General features: G+C 68.3%; 1 protein-coding gene across 5 annotated transcripts; it reads right to left on the bottom strand.

Annotated features, from left to right (window-relative positions):
* Positions 1-4,844: 4,844 nt before the first annotated feature.
* Positions 4,845-11,037, bottom strand: SHC2 (SHC adaptor protein 2). Of its 5 annotated transcripts, none has more exons than XM_063358328.1 (13): positions 10,370-10,976; positions 9,617-9,687; positions 9,160-9,220; positions 8,858-8,977; positions 8,679-8,732; positions 8,426-8,477; positions 8,119-8,245; positions 7,828-8,008; positions 7,678-7,744; positions 7,414-7,578; positions 6,717-7,018; positions 6,392-6,530; positions 4,845-5,725 (listed from the first exon to the last, which is right to left on the bottom strand). In XM_063358328.1, exons 1-12 carry the CDS (start codon positions 10,889-10,891, stop codon positions 6,402-6,404), a joined length of 1,851 nt encoding a protein of 616 aa, XP_063214398.1. In that variant the 5' UTR covers positions 10,892-10,976; the 3' UTR covers positions 4,845-5,725; positions 6,392-6,401. The 5 variants fall into 5 exon arrangements, with proteins under 5 accessions (XP_063214398.1, XP_063214400.1, XP_063214399.1 ...); XM_063358330.1 differs by having other exon boundaries at positions 4,845-5,481; XM_063358329.1 differs by having other exon boundaries at positions 4,845-5,466.
* Between the last annotated feature and the right edge of the window lie 3,384 nt (positions 11,038-14,421).

The following is a 14,421-nucleotide window of genomic DNA, read 5'->3' as shown; positions in this document are numbered from 1 at the left end:
CCCGCGCCGCCGCCGTAATCCTCCGAGCGCGGCGCCCCCGCAATTCCCCGCCGGACCCACCGGAACCGGCACCGGCACCGAGTCGGATCGAGCGCTCCCGGGGTGCCGATGACCCGGGGTGCGGGTACCCGCTGCCGGGACACCCGGGCCGCCTGCCCACGGGAGCGCCGTGGGACGGGACCGGGAGCTGGGGGGGGGGGGGGGGTCCCTGCGCCGGGACCGGGATGGCGGCGACCCCGTGCTCCCTCCCAGCGCCCTCCCACCACCACCCCCCGGCGCTGCCCGGGCTCTTCTCCGAGCTCTTGAGCTCGTCAAGGCGCTGGGCGAAGCCGGCAGCTCTCCGCGGCGGCGCAGAGCTCAAGGGCTCGCCGAGTGCATCGAGTGGTTTAATATCGGGGCTGGAGGAGCTTTTTTGGGGGGGGGGGTGAGAAAGTGCCACATGTCACACATCTCACAGCACCTGGCAGTGACACAGCGCTGGGGCAAGACACGGCCCAGGTGACAGTGGGGGCACCAGGGCAAAATGTCCAGAGGATCCACGGAACATCACTGCAGGCCCCAGTGCTGCAGAGGGGCAGGAGGGGAGACTCCCAAACCAGGGTGATCGGCCCCAGTCCAGGTACCGCACGGATTTATGGCCTTGGGGACAGGGATGCAGCTGAGCAGGACAGTGGCACCGACCAGGGCCAGTGGCTGCTGCTCCCTGGCTGCTGCCCTGTGGGTGCCGTCGGGCTGCAGGGAAGGCTCCGTCATCCCACAGCGCGGGGCTGGGAATAATCAGCAGGAAGGAACAGAGCCTGGCGTGGTGGACTCCATCGGCGGGGGCTACGGCCGCCGGGCAGCGAGAGAGGGGAGGTCTCGGCTCCCTCTGCATCCCGACTGAGCTGATAAACAGAGCCGGCCCTGCGGAGCCAGACCGAGAGCCAACAGCTCTGCCAGCGCCTGGGAAGGGTGGCAGGGAAGAAGGTCCCCAGGGCCTGGGGGACAACCCTCCTCCCTCTCTGGAAGCAAGTCGCCCTCCCCGCTCCCTGCACCCCCCCCGTTTCACTGTGTGCCCTCTGCCCGCCGTGCCCAGGCCTCTCCCGGCAGTGAGCGGTCGCTCCCTGGCAACGCAAGCGCTCTGGTTTATGGAGTTTCTTGGCACGTTTCTCTGCCTGCTGGGGAGCAGCGGCTCAGGCCAGCTGCAGACCTTCACCGGGAGTGGGCCCTTCGGCATGGCTGCCCCTCGCTGGCACAGGAGGGGACCTGGGAAAAGCTGCTGGAACCCTCCGAACGGGGCGAGTGGGGAGCGGGAACCAGCCAGGACGTGGGGGGGAGTCTGGGCAGGGATGTCTCGGGGTCAGCGGTGGGGAAGGGGGACGGCGGTGTCCTGGCTGGACCCTGGGCGTTTCACCACAGGGCGCTGAGTGCTGGGTCCCGTAGGGGGAGGAGAGGGCAGATGGAGCCCGGGAGAGGATGAGGCTCACGGGGAGGGAAGGCTGGTGAACAAAAGGCTACTGTTTGCCTTTCCTCCACCCTGCACAACGGTGGGTAAACAAGGTGCAGAAATGGTTGAGTTCCCTGGAGATAACAAAGAGCGCTGGAGCGGGGCCAGCCCTGCCCGCTCGGCCCAGGGCCAGCCGTCTCTGGGGGGGCAAAGGGGAGCAGGGTGCTCGGAGCTGCCTGCACGGAGTTTGTCGGGGCTCAGCTTGGGGCAGGGCTTCCAGGTTTGAGGCAGAAGAGGAGCTGGGGTCCCGAATGCAAAGGGACAGCAGGAGAGACCCTGCGCTCGCAGCAGGAGCTGGCACAGGGACATGCATCTCTGGCACTCGGGGACATGGGCTGTGCCGGGAGCATCCCTTCCCAAGCAGCGCAGGCAGGGCTGGCAGCCAGAGACGAGCACTCGCCTGCAGCACCGCGCTGCCGATGTTACTCTGTGCAGCCGGAGCAGCCGGACACGAAACAGGAACAGGCAGAGAGCAAACACTTGCGGGGCCAGCAGAAAACAAGGTTTCCAGGGCCTCCAAAACAGTCTCCAGACCCTCACTCGGCACCCAGCAGCACGGAGCCGGGAGGGGTGCATTTCCTCGCCTGCCTCCCCCTTGGCCAGGGCTCTCCATGGATCTGGGCAGCACAGGATGCCAGGAGGGGGCGGCTTTCAGGGCTCCAGAGCCACCTCCCCGGGCAGCGCGACGGGGAGACGTCGAGGGCATGGACCAGGGTCCATCATGCTGGGCTGGAGGCTGCCGGCGGCATTTGGTGCCTGGCAAGGGCTGGGCAAGGCACCGTGGGCAAGCGATGGCTGGTGGGAACACTGGCAGGGCTGGGGATGGTGGCAAGGCTGGGATGCTGGCAGGGCTGGGGACACTGGCAGGGCTGGGAACGCTGGCAGTGCTGGGGATGCTGGCATGGCTGGGATGGTGGCAGGGCTGGGGACACTGGCAGGGCTGGGGATGTTGGTAGTACTGGGGACACCGGCAGGGCTGGGAATGCTGGCAGGGCTGGGGACACCAGCAGGGCTGGGGATGGTGGCAGTGCTGGCGACACCGGCAAGGCTGGGAATGCTGGCAGGGCTGGGATGCTGGCAGGGCTGGGGATGGTGGTAGTGCTGGGGACACCGGCAGGGCTGGGAATGCTGGCAGGGCTGGGGACGGTGGCAGGGCTGGGGACACTGGCAGAGCTGGGGACACTGGCAGAGCTGGGGACACCGTCAAGGCTGGGAATGCTGGCAGGGCTGGGATGCTGGCAGGGCTGGGGATGGTGGTAGTGCTGGGGACACCGGCAGGGCTGGGAATGCTGGCAGGGCTGGGGACACTGTCAGGGCTGGGATGGTGGCAGGGCTGGGGACACTGGCAGAGCTGGGGACACTGGCAGGGCTGGGGATGCTGGCATGGCTGGGATGGTGGCAGGGCTGGGGACACTGGCAGTGCTGGGGATGCTGGCAGGGCTGGGATGGTGGCAGGGCTGGGGATGGTGGCAGGGCTGGGGACACTGGCAGGGCTGGGAATGCTGGCAGGGCTGGGATGGTGGCAGTGCTGGGGATGGTGGCAGGGCTGGGGACACTGGCAGGGCTGGGAATGCTGGCAGGGCTGGGACGCTGGCAGGGCTGGGGACGCTGGCAGGGCTGGTGATGCCGGCAGGGCTGGGGACGTGGCTGGCGGAGCCGGCAGGATGCTACCACCTGCTGGAAGCTGGGAAGGAGAGAGCCCCGAGGGGAAGGGACTGGCGCTGCGCCCCCGGGATCCCCCCGCAGCCCCTCCGGGGCAGGAGCACTGCAGACATCTCCTCTTTCCAGCCGGCCAGGTATTTCCAGGAAACTTGCTGAGGGCCAATGTCAGAGACTCTCACCTCTATGTGCAGGAAAACCGAACTGGGCCATGTTTGTTGTCAGCACGTTTGGAGACAGACAGAGGGACGGTTGGTCAGCGAGACCCCCGGTCGCAGTCGCTCTCTGTGGCTCCCAAACCTCCCCCAAAGCCCCCGGCCTCCCCGCCATCACACGGGCTGAAGGAGCAGCACCGAGAGGCAAATCGCTCTGCCCTTCAGCCCGGTGTTAACTCTGGAGCCTACAGACTGCTGCTGCTGCTCCGAACACACCGGCGCTTTCAGCAGGTGCCGCTACCTGCTTTGCTCCACCATCGCCCGGCCCCAGCCTCCCTTGCCCGTGTCCCAGTGAGGACCAGTCCAGAGTGGAGCCGCACTGGGGGGGGTGCAGATCACACCGAAAGAAACCCAGTTTCAGATGGGGGCACTCCCTGGTGCTCCAAATGCATTATTTATGTCCGTACTTAACTCAATAAAGGCTTCACTTTCGTTTTAATTGGGTTTTTGCTTCAAGAATGCTCCTGTGGTTCCCAACCCACCTCCCTCCACGGGGTCCTGCCCTTGTGCCGGGTGGCCGTGGGGTGCTGCTCCACAGCGGGACCCTCTTGAGGAGGGTCCCCAAGCCCCTACACAGCGGCCCCGCACCCCGTGGCCATTGGCACCGCACCCCAACCTCAACCAAAGCCCTAAAACCCCTAAAATAAGTCCTCCACCAGCCTTTCAGGCACCTCCTGGTAGCAGCCGGTGGCCAAGGGGCCGGGGCAGAGCCAGCGGCCACCAGTGGAAGGCGTGGGCTCGATCTCGGGGGGGTCAAAGAAGGAAGTCCGAGCTCTCGCTGCCTTTTCCTGCCTCTGCCGTTGAGGGAACGGCGCAATTATCTTTGCAGACGCATTACTACACGACAAAAAATAGCAGCTGAGATGGGAGCGCCACTGTCCTATTCAAACCATCAACGGAAAATTACACATTCGTTACCGGGCTTTATTTAGGGGCTTATTTCATTCATTGACTCAGCCAGCACCCAGCCAGCCCTGTCCCCGGGGGTGCTGCCCCCCCGCCAGGGGCAGAGGGTGCCAGGCTGACCCCGCGCCCCGCAGCGGGCGTCGAGCCGAGATGGGCCGGTGGCACCCACCTGGTGCTGGCGAGTGGAGGGGACCCGGCAGAACCCTGGTGCCAGGAGTGCTGGGGCTGGTGCCGGCCTTGCTGGGAGGCTGCTGCCCACCCAGTGCACGTGCCCCGTGGCTCACAGCCCGGCCACGCTGCTGGCTCAGAAAGCCCGGCGCAGCCTCTCCCACCTCCGACGACTCCAGCCAGGAGCCTTTCCTATCTGCTGGCCGGGAGCGTGGCCAGGCCCACCACGGCGCTCCTGCTCCACTGGCCGCCGTGCTCATTAACGGGTGACAAACGGCAGCTCAGCCCCGGGCTGCGGCAGGAGCCAGAGGACGCCTGGCCAGGAGGCTCAGAGGCGAGTGGCCACCTCCTGCCCCGGGCAGGGGTGGGCAATGAGCCCACAGGCAGCAGGAATGGGCAGGGCAGGGAGATGCCGAGTGCAGGGAGGAGATGCCGGGTGCAGGGAGGAGATGCCATGCAGGATCAGCGCCCCAGGGCCAAGCCCCGGGTGCTGCAGCCCCCTCCGGAGCTGGGGGGACGGGGGTGACCCAGATGCCGAAGTGGGACAAGGTGACCCAGGGTGGCAGAGACAAGTGTGACGAGCCAGGATGGGGCTGGCTGCCACCACCAACATGGAACCAGCCAGGAGCTGGTGGTGATGGAGACACCGTCCCGGCCCCCTCTGCATCCCTGGCCCCATGGAGCCCCCGTGCCAGCACCGTGCCCGGGGGGGTGGCACAAACAACCCGGCCACTTTGCTCATTTCCAGGTTTAATTAGAAACGTATTCCAAACCACGACCCCGCACCCAGAGCCAGACACACTGGAGAAGGGGACATGTATGCCGTAAAAACCTGCCAAAGCCCCGAGCCGGCCGGGGGGGGGGGTGGTTCCCTGGGGGCCGTGGGACCCCTCTCCTGCCGGCAGCCCTGGCCTCCCGAGCCAGTGCCAGCAGCTCACCCCGCGCCTTCCCTGCAGCAGCTTCGTCCTGGCCCGGGTCCGGGGAGGGCTGCGGGGGCTCAGCGCCACCGGGAGCCTCACGCGGCAGCAGTTCCTGGGGAGAATCCAGCTGGAAATGTGGGAGCGACAGGGACATCCAGCAGCACCGGCCTCCAAGAGATGTTTGTGGCCAGTCCCACGGCCAGAGCTAAGCCGGGGGGGGTACAGCCCCCGCGGATGGGGGACCCCACGGCTGGGGGGACTCCCAGATGGCGGGGGGAAGGAGGCGGGGAGTTGGGTCCTGAGCAGCGGCGTTGGGCGAGAGGCACGGCTCTGTGGGCAAGGGGCTGGTCCCCCGGCTGCCCCTCACGTACCTGTGCACGCACACGGGTGCACACACTCACACACACACAATCACACACACACACACTCACACACTCACACTCCCCAAGCTTTCTGGCCCCATCCCACCCCGGGAGCCCTGGGATGGGGGTCCTGGCACCAGCCCTGACCCTGTTTGCTCCATCATCATCCAGAGACCAGTTCTGGGATGGAGCTGGCACTGGGGGAGGCAGTGGGTTCTGGCGGTACCAGCGGTGGGGGGGGGGGGGGGGGCACACAGCCCTACACAGGTAGGGCCCCGGGCAGGAGGGGAGGGGGCAGCCCCACAGCGATGCCCACCCAGCCCCGCCGTGGCCGGGTTTGGGCTCAGCCCCTCTCGACAAGGCTGCCCACCCGCTCCCACCCCGGCAGCGTTTTGCCTCCACACATGGAATAAATGTCTTTGTGTCCGGCTGGGCAAGGGGCCGCATGCGGACGGTGGAGGGGAGGCAGTGGGGGGGAGGGGGGGGCCTTTGGGGCCAGGGACCGCGAGGCCCCGCTGGGGAGGGGGATGGGGAGCCCAACCCCGGGGTTTTGGGGACTTTGCCCCTCTCCAAGGCCAGGCACAACCGGAGGAGGGGAGCACGGAGGGGCCCCGGCTTTGCTCTGGCGCCGGGGCCAGTCTGGCGCCAGGGGAGGGGGGTCGGGGGCTCACGTACCCCCCCGGCATCACTGCTTCCTCCGGACAACCTGGCGGAGGTGCAGCTCGCTCTCCGCAGCCACGATGGGCTGCTCGTTCTGCCGGTGGTGGCTGATGAGGTGGCTGATGCTCTCAAACAGCACGTCCTTGGTCCTCACCTGGGGCGGGGGGGGAGCACAGCCATCCTGAACCCAGGAGAGCTGCCTCCCGCACGGGGTCCCCACGCAGCCCCCAGCGCCCGCCCGACCCTCCCCCCCCACGGATATCTCCTCAGCATCCCTCCCGTGCAGCCCCGACCCTGTCCCCATCGCCCCCCCAACCACCACCGTGCCCCCCCCCCTTACCACGCCTTCAGGATCCACCAGCAGCAGGTGCTTGGGCTGCCCGCTGTGCATCCCGGTCAGCACGTACTGCCCCGGGTTGGTGAGACTGTCCCGCACCAGGAAATCCCCGTCCGTCTGCAGGAGCCTCTCGGCGTCCCGACGGCTCATCTTCCCGTGGTACCACGGCTCCCGCCGCAGCTGCTCCTCCGTGGGGGCGATGGGGGCCTTCCGCGTGGGGGGGCTCGGCCACTGGTCCTCCATGGGGGGGCTGGCGCTGCCCCCCGCGATGCACTCGTGGAGCTTCAGGGCATCCTCGAAGGGCCCTGCAGGAGCCAGGGGATGCGAGGGGGGGGTCATGAAGCAGGGCTGGGGGGGGGGGGCGGCGGGGACAGGGTCGAGCCGAGCGGTGGCAGCAGGACCCACAGTTACAGCCAGACCCACCTCTGGGACAGACCCCGCTGTGCCACCGCCACCCCGGGCATGACGCTGTGCCTGCCCGGGCACAGAGGGGATGGCGCCCCCCTGCATGGCACGGCCGCCCCCCCCACAGGGCCAACCCGGCAAGGGTGGGTGACGATGGCGCACAACTTGTGGCCCCCGGGGCTCTGCTGGCACCACTGGGGCTGCGACACGTGGCCGGGCAGCCCGCGGCACAGCTCAGCCCTTCTGCAGCAGGTCTTGCACCAGGCCCCCCCCCCGGCAAAGCCCGCCGGCTTACTCATGTCAAAGAGGTCCTTTTTGGGGCTCTCCTCCGGCGCCCCACGAGCCGCCGCCTCCGGCTCCCAGGCGTCCAGGCTCTGCGTGTTCACGTACATGTGCTCCTCGTAGTCCCGCGGGCCCAGGGGGTGGCCGTCCGCCTGCAGGTACCCATCGCAGGGCTGGCCTGCGAGAGGACCCGGCATCACGGCTGGCCCGGGCAGCGCAGAGCCGCGGGGGGGCCCTGCTCACGGTCCCCAGGGTCCCCCCCCGCAGCGCTACCCACCCTGGCTCTCCAGGTCCCATGGCGGCCCCGGCTGGCTGCTCTGGTCTCGCCTGGCTGCGAAGCCACCCTGGGGAGAGGAGACAGCGATGGTGTCGGGGGAACATGCCCGGGACCCCCATGGCAGGGCCGGCAGCAGCCCGGGGGGCTCACCTGGCTGGGGGGGCCGGAGCCGGAGGGCTGAGCGTGGACGTGGCCCAGGCCTGCGCCGTGCCGCAGCCGGGAGTCGATCAGCCCCCCCGGGGGTGGCTCCTTCCCCGGGATGCTGTTGTAGTAATCGTGTTCGGCCGCCTCCTCGTCCTCCCCCCACGCCGACTCCTCCGCACCCAGCGCCCTGCGGCGGGGACGGGCGAGCTGGGGACACCCTGCCCGGCTTGGACCCCCCCCCTCCATGCCCGGCACAGGGGGCGCGGGGCCGCAGCGGGGTCCCCCTGCCCCCCCTACCTGTCTGGGGGTGCCACCACCTTGGGGGGGCTGTGCAGGTACTGCTTGAAGCGCAGCTCGAAGGCCTGTCCCACCGTGCTGATGACGCTCTGCGCCAGCCCCTCGCAGCACTCCAGGATGTGGCAGGCTGCGGACAGACGGACGGACAGACGGACTCACGGATGGCTTCAGTGTTTCCCCCACGCACCCATCACCCCTCCGGCACCACCCCGAGCCACCCCCCACAAGGGATCCCCTCCTCCAGCCTTCATCCCCCAGCGCATCCCTCCTCCTCTGCAGAGCTCCCAAGCGCGGGGGCCGGCGTCACCTCTCTGGTTGATGGGGTCTTTGGCGACGTAGGCGACGTAGTCCGTGGTGTCCTGGGGACACAGGGGGAACTCAGGGCCCCGCGTCCCGCTGCCGTGGGGGGAGCAGGGCTGGGGGTACTGGGGCGAGGGGACAGGCTCAGCCCCAGCCCCACGTCCTGCCCCGGGACCAGGCTGCCCCACAGCTCGGCTCACGCGTAGGACGGGCAGCCCCTGTCCCCACTGTCCCCGAGGGCTGGGGCGTGCATGCCTCACCGTGTCCCCGCCGGAGGCGAAGGAGATGGATTGCATGTGGTGGTTGGCGATGATCTGGGGGGAGGATACGGCCCGGGAGGGGGTTAGCGTGGGGGTCGCCATCCCCCCGGTTCGCGGTGGGAGGCAGAGGGCTGGGAGGTGGCGGGTGGTGGGGTGACATCCCCGGGGACGGCTCTCACCTGGCGCGTGGTGGGGATCATGAGGTTCAGCCCGTCGACGGAGATGTTGACAGCGATGCTCATGCCAGCGAAGCGGAGGTTGCTCTTGCCCAGGATGGAGAAAAGGGCTTTGTTGGGAGCCTGAGGGGGTAAAAAGGAGCGTGGGGGCGATGCAACCCCCACGACCAGGTTTCCTGGGGTGAAGGAGGCAAAGAGGGGTGCCCCGAGAGACCCCAGGCTCTGCCTCGTGAACCGGGCAGACGCCCCCAGCCCCGCAGCCCCGGCTCGCACCAGGAAGGAGCCCAGGAAGGGATGAAACTCACCTTCTTCTTCCAGATGCCCTTCACGCCTGGCACTGCCTCATACAGTCTGTTGATGGCTTCCCTGCAAGCCACGGCCCCCGGCCGGTTACTGCTGCAGACCCCCGGCCCCTTCCCTGTTCCTTCCCCTGCCTCTGGCTCCGCGGGGCCTGGGGGCATCAGCCCGCGCAGCCCCGGGCACCGCAGCCTCCCCGCAGCGCTGCCCCACGTCACCGCCCGCGGTACGTAATCCCAGCCGGGGCCACCTCCCTTCTCCTCTTTCCACCCATTGATCCGCGGCAGTGCCCTTCGCCTGTGTCCCCATGCGCCGGGTGGATCCCATGGGGTACCCCAGACCCTGGCCCTGAGTTGTGTCCCCCCCGACACACACTCCACAGGGCCCCAGGAGGGGGAGCGCCCAGGGCTGCTGGGGGCTCTGGGTGGCATTGGGGTGCAGGAGAGCAGGACTGCAGGGCCATACCTGGTGACCTGTGTCCGGGTGTTGAAGTCAAGGGACCTCATGGAGCGCAGCACCTCGATGCACCCCATGTACTGCGGGGGGACACACGGTCAGAGCAGCCTCCTCCGGCCACCGCCACCAGCCCAGGGCAGGGGATGGAGAGGAGGGGAAGGGAGGAGCCGGGTGTCACCGAGAAGGGTCCCTTTGATGTTGGGGTGCTCACCCCAACACATGGCACCCTTTCACCCTCCACCCCAAAATGCCCCATCGCATGCCCAGGCCCTGAGACCCAACAAACTCATCGGTGTGCTATGGCTTGTGCCGCCCTCGTAGGGGCCGGCTACTGCTGGGTCCTGGGGCTGGTTCCCCAGCCCAGAAGCCCCCCCGTCCCCTGGCCCATCCCAGGACAATTTGGGAGGCCGTGCCGTCCCTCCCAGGATGGGCCAGACAATGTGGGCAGAGTAACGGGGCCGGGCTGCCCGTGATGGGGCGATGAGCCCGTGGGGGTGACTGCCCAGGGCACCCTCGGGGCCGGACCCCACCACGTCCCCTTGTCACGACACCGCGAGCTCCCGCGACGCCCGTCTCGGGGCCGGTCCGAGGGGAACCGGGGGGGGGGGACGGACCGGAGCCGGGGGTTCCGCCCGCAGCCGTCGAGAGGAGGGGACAGACCCGCCGAGCGCCGGTGATGGGGCTCTCCGGGCGGCCGGTTGCCCCGACCGGGCGTGGGGGGCTGAGGATCGGGGGTCGGGGTCCGGCTCCGGCGGGACTTACCCGGACGATGTAGGAGACGCCGGGCCCCATCACCCTCTCGTCGGGGTGCAGCCAGCCCTGCGCCGGTTTGCGGATGAAGCTGCCCTTGCGGCTCCACTCCTCCCCGCTCGGCCGGGCCGCCCCCGCCGCCCCCCGCGCCCGCCCCGCCGCCGCCGCCGCCGCCGCCCCCCGCGCCCGCCCGCCGCCCGGCCCCGAGCAGGGCGCGGCGCAGAGCGGCTCGCAGGCGCCCAACACGGCGGCCAGCGCCGAGGGGGTCCCCGTCGCCGCCGCCCCGCCGCCGCCGCCGCCGCCCCCTCCCCGGGCAGGCGCCGAGAGCTCCCGGCCGGCACCGGCGGGGCCGCGGCCGAGGAAACCGGCGGGTCCCGGGAACTTCCACTGCGGCATCCGCGGCAGCAGCGCGCAGAAGGTGGTGCCGGGCTCGGGCTCCTCGCCCGCCGCGGGGCAGGGCCCGGGGGCCGGCGACGGCATGGGGGCGGTCAGCGGCTCGTCGCGGAAGCGGTCATACTTGGGCTCCGGGAGCATGCCCGGGGCCGCGCTCCGCTCCGCCGATCCGCTCCGCGCCGCCGCCGCCGCCGCGCCGGCTCCCGCCCCCCGCCCGCTCCCCCGGGGCCGCGCCGCGCTGATGTCATGGTGCGAGCGCTCCGCCGCCCCCCCCGGCCCCCCGCGCATCCCCCGCCCTCCGGCCCCCCCCCCGCCGCTCCCGACCCGCCGCCGCCACAGCATCGCCCGGCGCCCCCCCCCCACCCCCCCAGCATAGCCCGGCCCCTCCGAGCATCCTCAGGCCGCCCCTCACCCCCCAGCATCCTCTGTGCCCCCCAACACCCCCTGTGCCCCCCAGCATCCCCTGTGTCCCCTGGTACCCCCTGCGCCCCCCAGCATCCCTTGTGCCCCTCAACACCCCCTGTGTCCCCCAGCATCCCCTGTGCTCCCTGGTACCCTCTGTGCCCCCCAGCATCCCCTGTGACCCCCGGCATCCCCTGTGCCCCCCAGCATCCCCTGTGCCCCCTGGGGTGTGCTGCCCCCCCCCCCGAGTCACAGTGGGGGCTGCGGGAGCCGCGGGACAGGCAGCACGGAGCTCTTCCCGGTATGGCCTGACCCCCGGGCACAGCTCCGCAGCCCCTGCACCCCGGATGCCCCCCCAGGGCCGGAGCCCCCCATGCTCTGCCCTCACCCTGCTCCAAAACCCCCGCTGCCACTCATGGCAGAGCCGGGAACCCCTGGGCTCGCACTGGCCCTGCAGGTGCCTGTGGGGCTAACGGGCTGGGGGGCTACCAGGGAGGCTAGTACCTCCCACCGGGTGCCGCAGGGCACGGGCTGTTGGCTGCCCCCGGTTGGCAATGAGTCAGAGTGGCGAGCAGGCAGCTTCTGGAAGGGGCCGGCAGCTTCTGGAAGGGGCCAGCAGCCCCCGGCCGCTGCCCTCACCCCCAGGGGGGACATTTTCTGCTCTTCCCACATTTTCGTCACCGAGACGCGCTCACAGGGAGCCTGGGGCTGGCGGAGGCGGGGGGTGGTGGGGGCTTTGCTGCACAACAGGGCTGCCCTATTTCTGCGCCTCCCAGCCCGGTGGCACATCCAGGGCTGGCTCCCACTTGTTTATATCTGCCTAGAGGGCTCCGGCAGTAAAAAGCACAATCATTTTCTTGCTTCTTTGCCAGTATCTGCAGCAAGCAGGGTAAAAAAAAAAAAAAAAAAAAAACCAACAAACCAACCTTAAAGGAACTTTCTGACCTTAATCAAGTCACTGGTCCTTCCTCCAGCCCAGGGGCTGCTGCTTTTTTCCAGTGGTTCGAAGGACTCAGCCCTGCTGCGGAGCCTGGTGCCAGCCCAAGGCATCGGCATCACCCACCGCGGGGCTCCGAGAGGGTCCCCCCCGGTGCAAGGTGGGCGCTGGGATGGTGTGGATGGAGCTGGGAATCCCCTTGGAAGCGGGCGGCGGGTGCAGCCCCCCATCCCTGTGGGTGATGCTCCAGCAGAGCCGGGGACCAAGCCCGGGGCCGCCTCCGTGTTTGGGGTTCACCCTCTGGCGTTTTCAGGGCTTTCCAGGGATGTTTGGCAAGGGCTCCAGGCTGGCTGGGCACAAAGGGGCGAGGGGGCCACAGCCAAAACCTCCCCCCCCGGGCCAAAGCTGAGCCCGCAGTTGCTCCAACACGCTGGTGCCCTGGGGACCCTCGCCTTCCCCCAGCCCACCCCAGCCCTGCGTCCCCTCCGTTAACACCGCGGGCTCTTTGCAGAGCAGAGGCGCTTGGCTCCGGCCCCCCGAGGAAACCCAGCTCCCCGGCCCGCGGGGGCGATGCTGCTGCTCCCCCCACTCGCCAGCCGGCACAAACAGAACCGGAGCCTCCCCGGGGGCCGCCGTGCCCTGGGCAACGCGGCCGCCTTTGTCTTGCTTTCTCCTGGCCGTCTCCTGCTCCCTGGCAGGTGATGGGGGTGAAAGCCAGTAATTGCTCTAAGTGCGATCAATAAATCACAGTAATAGAATTACATCTGCTGTTGCCATATTAGGAACCGCTTCTCTGCTCTCGCCTCTCTCCTTTGTTTTGTTTTTAAACCGCCGCAGAGCACTGGAACGAGTTGGGCGCCAATGGGGACCCGAGGTGGCTCCGGTGGGGACCCGGCCCTGGGCGCACGTCCCTGAGGGCGCTGGGGGTCAGCCCAAGGGAAGGCGCCAGGTCCCCGGGGAGGTCGTGGGTGTTTTACTCCCCACCAGCGTGGGCACCCCGCGGCGTGGGGCCAGGCCCCGCTGCCCTGGCGCAGGGCAGCAGCGTGTTTGCCTGCCGCCCTGGGGAGATGGAGCCGCTCCATCCCCTCCTGCACAAGTCCCCGGAGGCCGGGGGTTATTTTCATCTCATTTGCAGCCGGTCTCGGGCTCTGGAGAGTTAGCTTCACGTCAAGGGCTTTCCCCCGGCTGCTTTTAATCATTCCTTAAAGGAAAGTCTCCGTGAATAGAGTCCGGATCGCAGCCTCAGGCGCTCTGTGGGCAGGGGGGAGTCCCGCAGCCTTTTCTCACCCCACCAGCTCCCTCCCAACGTGGTTTCAGCTGGGATGGGGTTGACTTTCTTGCTAGCAGCTGGTGTGGTGCTATGGCTTGGGTTTGGGATGGGAATAGTGTCAGTAAAACACTATTCCGTTGGTTTTGGTTGTCACTAAGCAGTCAAGGCCTTTTCTGCTCCGCACCCCACCAGCGAGCAGGCCGAGGGGGGGCACAAGAACGGCCGCTGATGGCTCCTCCTGTGTCCTGCTTGGTCCCTGCAGCCTGGAGAGCCGTCCCGGGGGAGGCAGAGCCTTGGCCAGCTCTCCTCACAGCCGCTCTGCTCCAGCACCCCCAGCGCTGCTCTCGCCGACCTGCCGTGCTGGGCTGGTTTGGGCTGGGGTACAGTTAATTTTCTTCACAGGAGCTGGCGTGGGGCTGCGCGAGGGATTTGTGCTGGAAACAACGGGGGTGGTACAGGGATGTTTTAGTTATTGCTTCCGCTCCTTACCTTGCCGGTGAGCAGGTTAGAGGGGAACAAGGAGTCAGGAGGGGACACTGCTGGGACAGCTGACTCTGACTGACCAAAGGGACATTCCATGCCATGAAGATGATCCGAGGGCTGGAGCCCCTCTGCTGTGGGGACAGGCTGAGAGAGCTGGGGGGGTTCAGCCTGGAGAAGAGAAGGCTCCGGGGAGACCTTCCAGCCCCTTCCCGTCCCTAAAGGGGGCCTACAGGAGGATGGGGAGGGACTCTGGAGCAGGGAGTGTAATGACAGGACGAGGGGGAACGGTTTCAAACTGAAGGAGGGGAGATTTAGATTGGATATCGGGAAGAAATTGTTTGCTGTGAGGGGGGTGAGCCCCTGGCCCAGGTTGCCCAGAGAAGCTGTGGCTGCCCCGTCCCTGGAGGGGTTCAAGGCCAGGTTGGACGGGGCTTGGAGCAGCCTGGGCTGGTGGGAGGTGTCCCTGCCCAGGGCAGGGGGTTGGAACTAGATGGTCTTAAAGGTTCCTTCCAACCCAAACCATTCTGTGATATGACATCACGCTCAGTATATAAAGCTGGGGGAGAAAAAGGAAAGGAG

The sequence above is a fragment of the Chroicocephalus ridibundus genome, chromosome 22, assembly GCF_963924245.1.
Source record: "Chroicocephalus ridibundus chromosome 22, bChrRid1.1, whole genome shotgun sequence".
NCBI classification, from domain to species: Eukaryota; Metazoa; Chordata; class Aves; order Charadriiformes; family Laridae; genus Chroicocephalus; species Chroicocephalus ridibundus.
This window is presented reverse-complemented; position numbering and strand designations above follow the sequence as displayed.